The sequence below is a fragment of the Ciconia boyciana genome, chromosome 15, assembly GCF_034638445.1.
Source record: "Ciconia boyciana chromosome 15, ASM3463844v1, whole genome shotgun sequence".
Taxonomy (NCBI): Eukaryota; Metazoa; Chordata; class Aves; order Ciconiiformes; family Ciconiidae; genus Ciconia; species Ciconia boyciana.
This window is the reverse complement of record NC_132948.1, coordinates 2,257,576-2,274,251: the sequence shown is the minus strand read 5'-3', so window position 1 is coordinate 2,274,251 and position 16,676 is coordinate 2,257,576. Positions and strand designations below refer to the sequence as shown.

Below are 16,676 nucleotides of genomic sequence, written 5' to 3'. Positions count from 1 at the left end.
AGCGTGCGGGGAGCGGCGGGGACGGCGTGGGGCTGGAGTTGAGGGGCGGGGTGGGCAGGGGGACGGGGGGAACTGAGGGGCAGGGTGGGAGGAGGGGACTTGGGGGGAACGGAGGGAGCGGCGTTTGTGTGGCGGGACATTCTGTTATCTGGGGATGGGGGGAGTTTGATGGGACAGCACAGGGACGGAGGGACAGTGTGGGATGGAGGGGACGGCGTGGAGATGCAGCGGGGCAGTGAGGGGATTACGTAGAGCTGGAGGGGATTTCATCACCCAAAGCGTCACCGATTCTGATCGCATTTCGGGTGGCCGAGGCAGGAGTGCGCAGCCCCCAGGCACTCGCCCAGGGGGATGCGGAGCCCCCCCAGCCATCAGTGCGCAGTGGGGCTGGGACCCCCGGCAGGACTCCCCATCACACATCAGCCCTGCGATGGCAGCGGGGGCTCCCTGCAGCTCCCTGTGGGGCAGGAACCACCCCAAACTGGCCCATTTCTTTTCCGCCTGGCAGGGAGGCTGCTGCCACCTCCTTAGCAGATCGCCCTGGCATGGCAAAGGGGCCTAAGGAGACCCTCCTGGGGCTCGCCTTCTTCCCAACCCGTCTGCCCGCCCTGGAGCAGCCCTGCATCCCGCTGCAGGGGAAGCTCCTGCTCCGCAGCCCCTCCGTTTGCAGGGCTCACCGCAGTCGGCGTATGCACCCCAGGTTAAGCCTTGTTATACCAGGTTATAAACCTTGTTTATAACCTGTTTATAACCTCCTCCAAGTTCAAATGATTGTTTTGTAGGGAAAACAAATCTTTTGCAGGGTTTCTACATACAGGAATTCCTCCTCAAAATTAGGTAGTTCAGGTTTTTCCTGGAATCCAAAACACCTGGTTGTGTTCTTTAAGTTGGGTTTTGTAAACTGCACAGGCAGCAACAAGCTGCAAAAGAGAAAAACCAGCCAGTGGCCGCTGAGGATGGCTGAATGGCAGCAGCCGGAGGTGGACGAAGGGTGGAGGTACACAGGCACAAGCTGCTGCTGAGAGCAAGGGCCATGCTTTCAGCATGTTCACCAGTGCCCAGTGAGGACCAGCTGTTTGACTTAAACGTGGACAAGTATCGCTTACCTGTTTAATTTTCCCGAGCGCTCCACGAAAGTTATGCTGAAGACTTAAATACTTGTGGCCTTTCCACTCCTCTGGGCAGCTGGACTGGCTGAAGCAATAGCAGCTCCGTGGCCATGTTTCAGCGGTTGGCTTTCGTTGTTTGAAAGGCAGCCTTTAAGCAACAAGGTGGGTTGATACTGGAGAGGCGCGGAGCAAACGTCATCGCCTCCCCAAAGCGCCATGAAAGCGGCAGCTCTTCAGGGGATGTGGGCATGATTCGGGGCGCGCTGAGCAGCGCAGCACGTCCTCCCCAGGACGTGTAACGGACATGGTGCGGGGCAGGACCACCCCTGCCCACAGGCTCCGCGGTGGCCAACAAAACGGACTTGTTTGGACAAGTCCGAACGGACAAGTTCGCACTTGGCCAACAAAACAGGTGGAAGAAATGGGCCGACCTGTGCCTGTCACCCGGTGGCAGAGCAACTCATCTCTGTGCCTCCGCCGTGGGCAATGACCCACTCAGTGGTGTCTCTTCTGCTTTTCTGGGAGCTGCTTTTCCCCCGGGGGGCCACACGGGTGGCCCTGGCTGGGAGGCAGCTGAGGGCCTCCCCTTAGAGCCCAGGCCCAGGGCACCCACACAGGACACTGCCCTCGCCCCAGCCCTCGCTCAGCCGCCAGCAGCTTTCCAAGGCCGGGCCGTGGCCGCTGGGCCAGCAGCCCCTAGGTCTCCAGCCCGCCCTTCGTGTGCTCGACGGGCGCGGGCAGCCCCAGCAGGGACACCCGCCTCGGGCCCACAAAATGGCGGCCGGCGGCCCCCGTCAGCCGGGCCCCGGCCCGCCCCGGCGGCGGTAGGAACCTTCGCGCGGCGGAACGCGCGGGCGAGGGGGGCGGTTTCCGGGCCGGGCCGGCGGGAGAGTGGGCCGGGCCCGGCCCCGCCGCCATGGCCGAGGGCTCGGCGGAGCTGGAGCTGTTCCGCCGCCGCTGGCGGGAGGAGCTGGCGGGGGGCGCGAAGCGGCGGCGGGAGGCGGCAGCGGAGCCCGCGGCGGGTCCCGGGAGCCGCCGCAGCGCGGAGTCGAGCGAGCCGGGCTACCTGGCGCTGGCCCGCGGCCTGCTGGACGGCGGCGCCCCGCCCGCCCCGGCCTGTCGCAGCCCGTCGCCCGCCCGCCCCGCCGAGGAGCCCGCGGGGGACGGAGACGGCGGCAGCGACGGCGACGACCTGCTGGGGCAGCTCATCCGGGACCTGGTAGGGCTGCGCGGCCCCGGGGCTGCGCTGGGCTGGCGCCCCGCCCGTGGCGGCCCTGGCGCCGTGCCTCGGGGTGGGGAGCGGGGCCGAGGCGTGGAAGGGGTCGCGCGGGTGGGAGCCGTGGGGGTTATGGCGGGGGTCGTGGCGGGGCCGCTGTAGCGGGAGCAGCGAGCAGGGCCCGCCTGCGCCTCGTCTCTGGGATGGGGTGAGAAAGGGGGACGCTGAGTTTTGGGTTCCTGTGGGCTTGTTTATAACCTCAGCTTCTGAATGGGCTTTCTCCTACAAGGCTTGAACCCTCCCAAATCTACTTTTCTTCCTGTGAGACGGTGGGGTTTTTCTCTTAGAAAAGATTTTGTTGCATATTCAGGCTGTTTGATGTGGGTGCAGTAATTAAGGATATCCTGCTTTGTGACACAGCAGTGTAGTAAAAAAAACAAGTATTAATTCTTTAAATAAAGGAGTTAGTTAATTTGGAAATAGTCTTAAATACAGTTCTGAACCAGATAGAAGTTATTTTGGTAAATCCTCTAAATGCAATAGAGATTTTATTTACAGCGTAGGAAAACTAGGGGGGAAACCCATTTTCTTGCTTCTCACTAACCTAACTGTGACTAATTACTCTTTGCTTAAAAAAAATTAAAAGGAACAGATTAAATTTCTGTCTGCAAGGCACAAATTAATCCATTTACAGAATTAGTGCTCCATTAGCCCACAGGAGCCCGAGTCTGTCTCAGAGGGGATGGCAGTATTTGATTTTTGGATTCATTCCAGTAGACTTTTAGACAGGCTGGTGCTGACTTAACATTACCGCTTCGTTTGCAGCGATGAGCACTGTGCTGACGACAAGCTGCGTGAATTTTTGGGGTGTAGAAAGGGAAGACCTTGATCTGCCTCTAATGTTAAGGATGCATTAGAATGGAATTAGTATGAGCCGTTGCTTGTGCTTTGTCGCAAGCTCGTGCTTACAGTTTGACTGTAAATACTCTTGCAGATTAGTTAAAAAAAAAAAAAAAAAAATCTGGGTAAGCTGTTTTTTCTTCTCCCGCCCCCCTTTTTCATGAGAGAGCTGTCAGTCTTGACTGTTGTGTCTGGACCGGTCTGTCTGTAGGCAGTCTGTCCTTCTGATGATATCTTTGGGTACATGCAGACAGACCGGGTTCTGCCGGTTGGACATGAGTCAACTACAATTTGGAAGCAGGCTGTTCATAGTGGTGCTGTGCCTGAGCTCATAAGCCTAGAGCTAGTCAGCCTTGCCGAATGGCTCATCTTATTTGTTTGGGCAGCGCGTTGCTCTAAAATGGTTATGCGGCTCCTGGATCCGAGCTGGTTCACATCTGGCCAGCTTGAGGTCTGTCTGCATGTGGCCATGGAGACGTGTTCTCAGAGTTCCTTTTATATTTTTCTTTGGTGTTCCCTTTGGAAATAGATGCAATTTATATCACATGAAAGCAAACAATCTTCTTGCAAATCCACAGCAGGGAGTGGAGCCAGTGATCCTCATGCAGAGGGAAAGGAGAGGAGAGAAAAGGGAGCTGTTTGCGCAGAAAAATTGTGGACAAGGAGGGAGGTTGGCCACAGGTCTAGTTTAAGTAACTTCAGCACAAGTGCGAGGTTCCAGTGTTTACAAACTGGTGCTGTTTTGCTAAAAAGACCTAATGGGAACGTTGCCCATATTTGTGCTGTCTAAACGCTTACCTAGTGTAGAATACCTTTTGCGTTAAAAACTTTCACACAACTATATTATACAGTAGTTTTTCCTTGTAACTGTACTTTAAACACCCCCAGCATTGCCTATTTTTGCCACTTAATTGGCACTGCAAAGTGTCCAGGTTTAAATGAGCAGGGAGTAGTTGTAGAAGAGACCTACAAAGAAACAAAGGTATTGGGGCTAGAGAGGTGCTAAGAGGCAGGGGATGATCCTGATTTGGGATCTGACTTTCTGACAGCGAACAATGGAGATAGGTTTTTAACTGAGCAGCTGATTTTGTGCATGGGGATTGACGGAGAGTGATCAGGTGTTGGGGAGCACCTGGGGGGTACAGAAACCAGGAAAAAACACTAGAGAGCAAAACTTCAAAAAGGGTGACAGAAATGGTCAGAATGAGCTGATTTTGCTCTCTATTATATAGTATAAAAATTTGGAATATCCAGACAGAAATGAGGGAGAGGACAAATCTTGATGTGATAACTGCAGGAAGAAGATTTAATAATTATGTAGTTAAAATAAACAACAACCCACTAGGAAAAATATACATGCACCATTCAGCTGTTAGGTGATGGATTATTTGGTTTTACATTTTTATTTGAGATACTTAATCAGTTAAAGCAGCAACTCTTTCAGCATATTTCTTATTAAAAAGACATTTTAATGTTACTAATGAAAGACAGAAACAAACTGTAATGTCTTCTCCATTCAGTTTTATATCAAAACAGTAATTAATTTTCCATCATCTGTGTTTGAAGTCTTGTAAGTGAAATTAATAATGGGCATATATCTTCAAAGTGCTTACTTTGTTTGGTCTTTTTGACACTGAAACCTTAAAGAAACTTTTCTACTGGAACTTGTGTCTTGCCTTTCTGTGCCATCTGACCATAGATAAGCCTTATGGTTCTCCTCAATTTGCCTTTTAGCTCCACTTAGCCTTCTAGTATTCTTTACCTGACATGACTTGGAGAGAACAAAGAGTAGCTCGCGTCCCTTCATGTCAGCGTGCTCTGTCTGATGTTGTGCCGGTATGGGCGGGAGAGGCAGAATTACTTCTGCTGTTTTTATGGAACTGTGATGGCACTGAGGATACAATGTCCTTTCCTCATACTATGGTAACTTTTGCTACTATCTAGCTGTGCATTAAAGAAGTCTAACAAATTATTTTATCTTTTTGTCTTTTCAGAATGAAATAAATGAGGTTCCTTTCTTTGATATCCAGCTGCCTTATGAACTGGCACTGAAGATATTTCAGTACCTAGGCAAGACTGAATTGGGAAGGTGTGCTCAGGTAAGTGCTGCTGACAGTTTGCTTCTCTGATCCCACGTAAAATAGGCAGAAATATTCAAGAAACAGTCAGGCACCTTGATGCAGGGAAGATGTACGGTAGCCCTAGTAGCTCAGCTGATTGTGCTTTTGCTTATTGGAAATACTTCCAAAGCTGAATTGAAAAAATAATAGTAAATGAGCTGGATTTATAGCTTGCAGTTGTGTAGAGTTAAATAAAACATTTGTGGCTTGAACAAAAGTGAAGCCTTAAAATTTAAAACAAATACTTGCAGAGATCTTTTGATTCAAGTAAATGTATTTAGAAACAAGTGAGTATCTTGCTGCAGTATTTAGAACTTAACACTTTGCAGTGCGAAGGGCATGGCAAAAAAGCTGCTCCCCCCCACTTTTCAGTGTGTGACTTGAACCATAAAAATTGCAGTAGTAACTTTTTGTCTGTAGTAATTTCATGTGAGGCTAAATTCTTTAATGACACTGGTTTCCTCCCACCTCTGCCCTGGCAAGGGGTTTATATGTTTCTTTGGTGATACTTTAAGATCATGCTTTCACCAGTCTGTACTCAGACATGGTCTGTAATTTGTGTAGTTGTAAACTGTCGGTCTCTTCAAGTAGCTTTACTAACTTAAACACTCAGACACACCTGACTATACTTTCAGCCCACACTACTGAGCCTCTTTATCTCCTTTCTTCACATGTTGAATGATGAACCTCGTCTCTGAATGAGTCTTCAAAGCAAACTTAATTGGCAAGTGCTGATTACCCTGTGAAATAGAGTAGAATATTGTAGATAGTCATTGCCAGCTTCTCCCATTGCCACTGTTTAGCCTCTCAGGCTGATGTTCATTGAACTTTTATGTACAAAGCACATCTTGCAATTTCACAAAAATGCAACCAAAACCATTCTTTGTGTTACACTTGAACCGTGCCCTGGACTCTTTGTAAGAGAAAGAAATGTTAACATGTAAAAATTGAAAAGTGACAGGGTATAGCTTTGTTGTGGATGGTAAATAGACACAAGTATTAGCCAAATGGCACATGCATTGAAATCAAATTGGGCTTTTAACATTCAGTATGAGCAAGTCATAGTGTTAAATAGCTACAGGTGGTTATTGCATCTTTGACTTGCTAGTGCCTTTTATGAACAAGGACTGTTAGAAGAAAAATAATTCCTCTTACAGGGCTTCTGTTGCAGAGGAAAAAATTCTCCAGGATTATATTTTGGCGCTGTCCAGGAGACTGTGAAGCTTTCAGATAATGCTCGAGTTTCTGTCGTTTGAGATAGAGATATACGATCAGTAAAGGCCGCATCCCGTGAAATGGAACAGGATTGCATTTTTGAAGTGGATTACTTTAAGGTTATTCTTTCTCTGTCTTCCCCCCCCGCCTTAGGCATGATCAATTTACCTCATGGCATAGTAAAAAGATTGGCTGATGAAGGGCTGCTGCTTTTCTCTGTGCTTGGGCTGTACATGATTTCTCTCTCGCGCTTTGGTTTTTAACTTGAACCTATTCTCATAAGATGTGTTTAACACTGAGAAAATTTTCCACATTTCTCCTTTGCCTTCTAAGACTGAGTCAGTTGATCCTATGTGGCAGCTGACAGGTAGCTGAGCAAATGCCCAGTGTTTTACAAGGCTTTCCGAATGAGATGAATATCCAATGCTTTTAGTGCAGAGCTGGCTTCTTTTTAAGTGTTCAAATAAAAAGCAAAGCAATAAAAATAAATACCATTTTCATTTTTCTCTTGGTTATTTTGTTTTTGAAGGGGGGGAAGCCCTCTTCTGTTAAATGGAAAGCCCTGCTGCTTTACGGTGTTATCGTAGAAAGGTTTTTTTATTAAGGCGCCTTGGGATTTTAGTGAAATTGGGCCAGTTAGTGGAATTGGCATCATGAACTATGTGAGTGACTTTGGAGAAAACCTGTTTGCTTAGTTCTTTATGCCAAATCGGTAACCGACTAACAGTAAAGTAGCCTGACTGTGGAGCCTCTTTGAGATTTAATCACACCACAGGCTGCTCTGGAGAACTTTAATTTCACCCTGGTATTTCTCCCTCCCCCTCTTCCCCACAGCTTTTCTTTGATTCTTGGAATTAGTACTGTAAAACACAAACTATCCATAGGGCACTTGAAATATGAAAGCCATGTGCAGCATGTAGATTAACGGTGTCATCAGTTCCTGAGCTCTGGTGGGTTCGCAGTAGTTGAGATACTCAGTAGCATCCAGCAGACCAGTCCCTGTTGATATCCCATGTTTATAATTCAAAGAGAAAGGTATCCAGGACTTAATGTGTCAGCAGAACAGTCCAGAGTAATGGCAAAATTTTCCCTCTGCTTTGTGCCAGCCCTATGAGCACCTTTTGATTCTGTTCTGACCGTTGAAAGAAATATTTATGCTATGAGCTACTCTTGTGACTTCTGTGATGGGTGGGTTTGAGAACAGTCAGTCCTTCCTCCTGGTCGTGATGTAGAGGGAAGAGAAAAACAATCACTTGGGACACCACAAGTATGACAAATTGAAACGTATCAGAAGTTCTTGTGTTATTTGGGGCTGATACTGCAGATACCTGCAATTAACTTCACTTGTGGCCCTAGGACCTGACCTTTAGGCTCTCAGCTTTGCGATAAGGTGATGTCTCATCTATGAACTTTTCCATATACTTACAGTCGTTACTGCTTTCTAGTAAATACCAGAGACTGCATAAATTGCATTTTGTGGTGTGAAATACTTCTTGACAGTATGTACTGAATTTTGGCAATGCTAAGGCAGTTTTATTTCTGAATGGATCAGTGGGAAATTGCTTTGAACTGTTAGTGTCTTCATCTGAGAGATGGTTTAGAAACGTTTACCGACACAACAATTGTGTATGTATCTAGGACAAGGGAGACTCTTTCTAGGAATTTAAGAATAAATTGTCTTGCATAAATCCAGAATTTCAGATGCTTGCCTCTAGAGCTTTTGGAAGTGTCAAACTGTTCGGCTTTTAGTGTTTAGACATTTTAAAAAATAAAATCTCACGTATTTTTTGAGCATGCTTTGGCATCAAGGTTGTATATGGGTAAAAGTAATCATCTGTCCTCCCCATAGTTTAGAGAGAGAGCAGAGAAACGGATGGGTAAGGATATCCTGGGCTCAGGATGAGACTTAAAATAACATTATGGCTGTGAATTGAAAAGATGAGCAGCTTCCACCTGGTAAATGTGCATCTGAATGGCTTTGGATTAAATGCTATTTGGCGCTACGTATTGTACTGAATTGAAAGTCCAGATATTTCTAATTGAGGCCCCGGCTTCAGTGAAAGAACCTTGAATATGTCTTTGTGTGACTCAGAAAGAAAATAAACCTAATGAAACAAAGACAGTTATCAGATGCAGAGGGATGAATAAACCTTCATTAGGATTTGAGCCAGTTGATTTAGACAGGATTAGAAGAAATTTAGGATTTGATGGAAAAGGTGGGGTTTGTTTTTTTTCTGGGGGGGGAAAAAATCCCCCAAAGGCAAAACCAAATAGCTAAACCTATGTCAGCAAAAGCCTTTGAAGTCCTTCAGAACATTATTACTTGCTGAACTATAAGGTATAAAACCGTTCCTGCGTGGAGCTCAGGGGAAACCAAAGTTTCTTTGCTGAGAACAGTTGAGAACTGTAGTAAAAAGAGAATAGGAACACTAAAGACAAAATTAAATTGGGGACTCTAAATCTATAAACAACTCTGTAAGATGTTGTCATTGATCGTTGTTGGAGTTTGTACATAGTGTAGATTTGGAAATAATTATGTTTGTAGTTTAATAAAAGCCTTGTGCATCTCAGCTACTCCAACAAGCAGAATGTATGGGTGCATATAAATAAAGCCGTAATGCTCTGGCTTTTGGGGCCTCACCTGAAACTCTAAGTCAAGCAGATCTAATAAAGCTGACTTCAAGCCAATGGCTGGTTTTAATGCGGCAGCTCACAGTGGTGCTGTAAAGTGAAATGCTTGAGACACTTTTATTAGAGATTTCTTGCAGCTGAGGCTCGCTCAGTGGGGCTTTTACAAGGGATTGTCATGCCAGTTTTGGTGCATTAAGAAAAGGCTGTGTTAGGGACCCTTTGGAAATTCATGCTTGTAAAGCAGCAGGATTTGATGTAATTTGATTTAAAAAAATCATAATAGGATAGGATCTTTATTCCCCCTGAATGTTTGTTCCTGCAAGTTGAAAAGGCAGTCTAAATTTTATGTAGTCCTCCCTTTTTTTTTTTTACTGTCTTTATAAAATGCTTTTAAGACCTTGAAACTAGAAAGGTCTGTGCAACATTGTCTATTTTGGCAAACTCCAAAGGTGTGTGTGTTCTCTTTTTTTTTTTTTTTTTTTTTAAAGCAGAGCAAAAGTTGTTGTAGTTTGGCTTTGTTTACTTCTGCTTGTGCATTAGCCTGTCCCCTCCATGTCCCCAGAAACGTGCCGCTGTTACGGGAGCGGGGCAGAGGTGCCGTTACTGTTGACCAGGCTTGGCCGGGGTGCTCGGCTCCTGCAGAACAGCTGCTTTTTTTGTGTGTCAGCAAAAAGCTGGCTGGTTTTTTTCTTTCTTTGAGCAATAATATATGGATTTATATGACTTTAAAATCAAATTGAGAGCAAATTCCCCACTAAACTGTAATGGTTTGAAATTTGGATTGCCTTTTCTTTTTTTTGCTTTTGAACTTCCTGAGTGTGTCCCTATAGGGACAGGAGCATTAAGCACTGCTTTTTTATTACAGGATGATGTAGAATGTTAGAGAAGACTCGGTGCTGTTCCTGTCATTTTTAAGGCAGTTATGATTGCCCTATCCAGGTTGTTTTCTTTGTCTGATGATGGAAGGGGATTGTATGTCTGCTAGTTTGAATTTAGGTCTTTTGGTGAATAACTAGAATATTAGCTCTGCTGAGCTTGAATATTCCTGTTTGAGAGCTGCTGTTATATGTAGGTATAAAAATCTTAAAAACATACGCAGGTTACTCGATCCACCCCCCTTTTTTTCTCTCATACTAATTTTTTTTTCCCCCTTGGAAGAAACAGGTCATGAGAGATGTCTTATGATGCAATTCTTGATTCCTAGTGGGATGTTGGTTTTTGAGAGCGGTAATGATATATGTGTGTCTTTACAGCAACACAACGTAAACAAGATGGCTAGAAGCTTCATAAAGTTTTCAAGGGTGGATCTGTGCTGTTCACTGCAGAGCGTGCTGTCCCACTGTTTGGGGACTATATAGTATGCAAGGAGGTTTGGGACCGTGTGTGTAAGATGTTTTTGCACTTACCGTGACCCACAGAGACCTGTAAGACCCAGGGTCGTGTTGATGGGGCTGACCTGCTTTCTGGGCCTTCGCTGCTGTTTCCCTGCGATGTTGTGGGTGTTCTCACTTGGTTGGGCTGACTTAGTCTTGGCCTGATGTTGCATTTAATACAGAGGACTAAGGCACACTCTTCCAAGTCATCACGTGTAAAATTTTACAGGTCACGTTACAAACTCTGAGATCGCTTGATTTATTTAAGGCGGGGGCGGTGTGTGTTGTTTTCCTAACCTCTCTGTAAGCCTCACTGCACACTGTGTTGCTCCGATGGCTTGTGTTCTGCAGGGCCTTCTTGCAAATCGGTACCAGCCAAAAGGATCTCATGCTTTCAGTATCCTTCATGATTTATAATTCTGTGAAGCTATAGTTTGTATTTGAAAGCTGTGGTTTTAAGAAGTCTGAACGAAGGTGTGCACACTAATGATAAAATACAAAGGAGATTAATCTTATAAAATTGAGAACAAGTAATAGTTCATCTTTCACCACACTGTGCCATGTTGTATCTGTGTGTAAATGTGAAACGAATGGCAAGTAAACACGAAGATGTGGTCCTGTGAGTTTGTATCAATGGGAGACCTAGATTCTTGGTGTAATCTTGGGACTGAAACGGACATTAGATGCTTAATTGTAAGTTGCTAAAAATGATATCAGTCTGAGAAGGGTTTTTTTAATCTTTTGGAAACAGCGCACAATTGATTGCTGCTTTCACCAGTAGCAGTTTTCATTGGTTACGTCTGTTTTTTTAAATTAAGAATTACAGAGAACAAATGCTACTTAAGTTGGCTCTTACCTCTTGAATCTTTAATTCTAAGCCCACAATTGATTATGATGAAGCTGTTCTCTCTGAAATGGACAGCAACTTGAGGCTACTTGAAAAACTTAATAATTCATTCCTATTTATGTATACCGTAATACAATAGGTTATAAATCACTAATGTCATATACCTAATCAGGCATTGTCAGTAGGACTTCAGAGATATGGTGGGGTGATCTGAGAGGTTTTCTTAGCTACAAATATGAAAATAAATTCGTATTTTTTTCTCTAAACTTACAATGCTGTCTTAATTGTTTTCTTGCTTCTTTTTCCTTCAACTTTTTCTAATACACTGACATTTCAGGTTGGCAGTGTGGCCACTAAACACTGGTATCCATGTTGCTGGAGTTTTAGTGGAGTAGGAACTTACTTATTTTCAAAAGAATCCACAGAAAACAAGCATTTTGTTAAAGGGTTGGGTGTTTTTCCATACTGTCAGTAGTATATTTGTTTAGATAAGAATTTAGTCTCAGTGCAGGCCTATATTGCTTTATATGTATATATTTCAGATGTTATTTAAATCAGTTTATATGAAATCCAATTTTTACTTATAACTTTGAGATAGATATATAAAAACTTGATTTCTAGGTCAGCAGGACATGGAAAGTACTTGCAGAAGATGAAGTGTTGTGGTACCGGTTGTGCCAACAGGAAGGATATCTATTAGATACGAGCATCTCTGATCATTCCTGCTGGAAGCTCGCCCTCAAGAACTGCCGTGCCAGAGAGCGCACTTTGAAAACCAACTGGAAGGTAAAAGGGAATTTCTTTAATGGGATCCAGACGCTGTAGAAAAATGGGAACCTGGTTCAAGCAAGTGGTAGTGAAAAGTTGGTCTTTTGTGTCGCAGCTTCTTTTTGCCAGTTAAAAGGAGAAAGCTGCTGAAGGATTTATGAGACTTTACCCTAGCTGTAATACCTTTTTTCCAAATGACTGATTACTTTTGGGACTGAGTCTTTCTGTTTGCTGTGCTACTCCATTGACTTTGGTGAAAAAGAGATGTTTATACTTCAGCCATCCCTTGATAATGAGAATCAGCCTTTAAGACGAAGGCTCCTTCCTCTGCTCATTACATATCCTGCCTGAAAGAAAGCTATCTTTTGTTGTTGTTGTTGTGATAGTTGTTTCTCTACCTAAAGATTATGAATGATAATGAGTGATAGCTTCTTTCTCCTTCATTTCTGTCTGTAAAAAATCCAGGAGGCAACCATAGAATAAATGGGTCTTCTCTCTCAGCTGCGCTCTCAGTAGCAATAGTAAAGCTCGGAGTTTTCCAAGAAGCAGCAAATTAACTTGGTTGATGAATGTATTGCAATTCCAACACCATGTCTCGTCTTTCTGTGCAGAACCGTATTGGTGCTGTGAGCCAGCTGCAATATGAGCAGGGAAAAGTTCTTTGTGATGTCCATTCTTGCGATGGTGTTGTTATTGCTGGGTGAGTATGAGGTTGCATAATGCTCATTTAATCTTCACTGTTTGAGATCTCATGTGCTGCTTTTTAACAAACTCAAAAGAAGCATCCATTTGAGGCAACAAGAATGAATTTTTATGACTGCAGTTCCTTTGTGGGTGAGGTAGATTGTCTTTAAAGTGACTGATAATGATGGTTATCTACAAGTCATTTCAGCAGTGCAAATTTTTACTGTACTATTCAAAAAGCTATCTCGCATACATATAGTCCTTGTAAAAACTATAGTACTTTCTGATGAACTCTATCTATTGTTCAGCTGTGGAAGCAGTCAGAATGTATTAAATAATGTACACATCTACTGAAAAATGCTCTTTTTATTATTTTTTCCATCAAAATCTCTTAATCACAAGGATATTTTTGTGTGGTGTGGCAAGATAACTTTAGAAGGACTGTTAACTTTTCTCCATTGTTATTTAGAAGACAATCTGGGGAAAAAAAAATCCACCTAAAAACCAGAGAAACTCAGACTTCTCTTTTCCTAGTATAAAGCTTTGTCAGGACCTTGATTTAATGTTAGCTAGTCATTTGGTTTACACTCTTAAATACAATTTTAAGAACCTCCTGAACTTTTGGAAGAAGTGACTATGACTGTCTCGGTAGGTGTAAGGCTTTACTGTATTCTGCTTGAATTTTACAGATTCAGTAATTAGTAGCCTTCCAGAAGAAGTCACACAAGTAAATAAAAATGATATCATCCTGGGGGCAGTCAGAGGACATTGTCCTTAACGTACCAGAGTTCCATATTTTACGGTACACTTCACGTTAATGGCATGCTTACGCATTGTGGGATTAGAGAAAACTACTTATAAAATAGTACAAAGTTCACAGACTGGTTATAAGAAAGGTGCCTTGAAACACATTGCGTGTAGGTAACATACACATTGAAACACTTTTGAATGCTGTTGGGCAACGGAGAGCAGAAATCTAAACTAGCAGACAGCAGGAGGGAAAGGGGAATTTTAATCTTTGTTGGTGGGTTTGCTGGTTGTTTTGTGACTTGTGGGTGTTTTACTTCTGCACTTGGACGTCTTCCTTTCTATTCCCTTCCATCCTGTTCACTGACTATTGCTTCTCTTTCTCTGCTTTTCATGCAATGTCTTTGCTGCTGTAATCAGTTGCATTATAGCAATGAAAATGCTTCTGCTGAAGAGCTGTGTAGTCTGTGACCTCTAGAGGGGCAGTGCCACACAGTGGTTAACCTAAACAGTGGCCATGGGAAGAGGCTTGAAGAATTCGTGCGGCTGGAGGGCTGGAGTACCGCAGATGTTACATAGGCGATCTGACGCCTGCCTGATGCTGAGGCTTCCTCGGGCTGCTGCTAAGGCACGGCAGCTCCCAGCCTGCTGGGGTCCGCAGCTGGGATCCAGCTCTGCAGATAGCAACCTGACTTCTTTTGTGCCCTTCAGCTTGGGCAGTGGTTTCCCGGCCTTGGCTGGGGATCTACACTACTGTATCTGTTCCACTGTATCTAATGAAACCTCCTGTACTTTTCTGGGAGCCAGAAACCCCAGTTGTCTCCACGCTGCTGCCAAAACCTCCAGCTCTTCTTTTTCTTCATTTTCTCCATTGTGTTTGTATCCAAACATGCAGTATATAGAAGGTAGGCAGAATAAATTTAATTTCTAAAGAATTAATGAACAAAGGAGATTAATCCCTTATACTAAACTCAAATAGTCCGTATTTTAGCTTGATGTATTACAGAAATTGGGTTTATGCAGTTTCACGCTGTCTTTTCATATTGGTTCCCCAGTTCCTCCAGTATCTCTTGATTCTTTTGGCGAGTTTGCCTCGATCGGCATGGTAAGGGGAGTTGGTGCTCTTAAAGAATTTAGGTTCCTGTAAGATTCATGATAATAGGTGAGCAGGTAAGAGGCCACTGAGGGAAAAGCTGCACATGTGTATCCATTAGGAAAAGCAGTGTTATGGGTTTCACTCAAATTACTTATCAGTAATTTCCCTTCTCTAGGAAAATGAATTTTAGTAATGAAGTATCTTTTTATGAAGCTGTGAGCATACATTTGATAAAACAATATGGGGAAATTGGACTTTGGTTAGTAAATGAAATGTTTAGAATATTAGAACACAAAAATTATATTACTTCCATTGCTGTTTACTACTTGCCCTTCACTCTGCTTTGGTAGCTTGAGATCTCTGAAAGCATCTCTTAAATTGCTGCAAGCAGAAAACTGTTCTGTGAATCTTGCCCAAAAGAAGGTGAATTTGTTGTTCTGCCAGTGATGATCAAAGTCTGCAAGACAGTAGCACACTGTCACACCCCCCCAGTCATATCTCGTGGTATGTCATGGTAAATATCAAATAAGACGGACTTAAAGTTACAACTAAAACTTCCAAGGATGTTAGCAGATTGTGCAGGGAAAGACTTTGTTCATTATGTGCATTTGATAAGTATTTAGGATAGGTAGATTGAGGAATTTGTTGGGGTTTTGTGGTTTGGTTGTTTTTTTTTTCCAATCCAAACATAACCCTCCCCTTTCTTTCCCAGCTTACAGTATTGTACTTAATGGCATTGTGCTTTCAAATTTGTCATAAAAGTGTAATGAATCTGGTGATCAATAGCTAGCTGTTGCATTCTTTCAGTACTGAAGAAGTAATTTAATAGCTGAGGTTAACAGACGTCAGTTTTCTTCTCGGTATAAATATCAATTATCTGTTACATTTAATGATTATATCTCCAGTTTCGCAAACACTTATGTGCTTAGCTTTACATGTGAATAATCATAGATTACAGCGAGACTTGCCATGTGCATAAAGCTAAACAGATGTGTGACTTTGCAAGGCTTGAGAAGTTGGTGATGATCTTAAAGCTAATTTTGTGTGTGGCATTTCCTGGGGTTTTCTGAGCAGTGGCTTGTGGCGTCATTTACCTTTCTTTCCTCCGTAGTCAGGTTGCTGCACTGGAGAAAAATAGGGCCACTCGCTTTTTAGCAGGTTTTTTGATGTCAGACTTTGGGGAGCAGCTGCAATGCTCTGGCTCAGCTCGGTCAGGCCAGCCAGGCATTACACTCTGGCTGTATAGCTGGAAACTGTGGCAGTGTATAGCAGCTGCTCCCTGGTTTCAGGAGGTTCAGCTCAGGATCTTGGGAGATCAGAGAATGGTTATAAAAATTAAAAAAGGGGTGGAGAGGGAGGTTCTCCAGCAGAAATGCTGGGGCTGTTGTGTATTTGGGGTCTTGGAGCAAGCCTGGAAAAAATCTTATTTGATTTGAACCTGTGCTGTGATAGACCTGATCTAGTGTGCTTCATTATACTGCTTCAAACTCTGCTGGAAAGTGGAATAATTTTTATTTTAGCTGCTGTAGAGCTGTTTTAAAAATCTTTCTGAAAAGGAATTTGTACAGGTTGTGGGCAGAGTGACTTCAAACAGCAGCTACAAGTCTAATACATAGAGGCATAGTTTGCCTGAACTGGTTCAGGAGCAGATCTCTTTGTTAACTTTGTGTAAGGAAGCAAAGATAAACTATACAGGGTTAGCTCTCCCTTAGAGAAATGTACCTATTTCATGCACTCTCCTCTATTTTCTCCACGCTGCTGCCAAAGCTCAAGCCAGAAGATGGCAGAATATCAAGGATTGATTAAGTGCAACCTGAGCTGCGAGTTGAAGGTGGCTGCTAGCAGCTCCTCTTTCTCAGAGCGCCTTGCATTTACTGGCTGACATCAGATAATTCAATCTGGCCTGCATGCAGAGCATCTTGTGTTTATCATTAAAATTTCATCCCAGCGGTTACGATGCTTGTTTTTTG

General features: G+C 43.8%; 1 protein-coding gene across 1 annotated transcript in view; it reads left to right on the top strand.

The window, feature by feature from the left end:
- Positions 1-1,968: 1,968 nt before the first annotated feature.
- FBXW8 (F-box and WD repeat domain containing 8) overlaps positions 1,969-16,676 on the top strand; it is a 52,352-nt gene continuing 37,644 nt past the window's right edge. The window contains exons 1-4 of the mRNA XM_072880431.1: positions 1,969-2,328; positions 5,220-5,324; positions 12,033-12,197; positions 12,791-12,879. Coding sequence (XP_072736532.1) covers positions 2,026-2,328; positions 5,220-5,324; positions 12,033-12,197; positions 12,791-12,879 — 662 coding nt within the window. The 5' untranslated portion in view covers positions 1,969-2,025. The remainder of the gene's footprint in view (positions 2,329-5,219; positions 5,325-12,032; positions 12,198-12,790; positions 12,880-16,676) is intronic.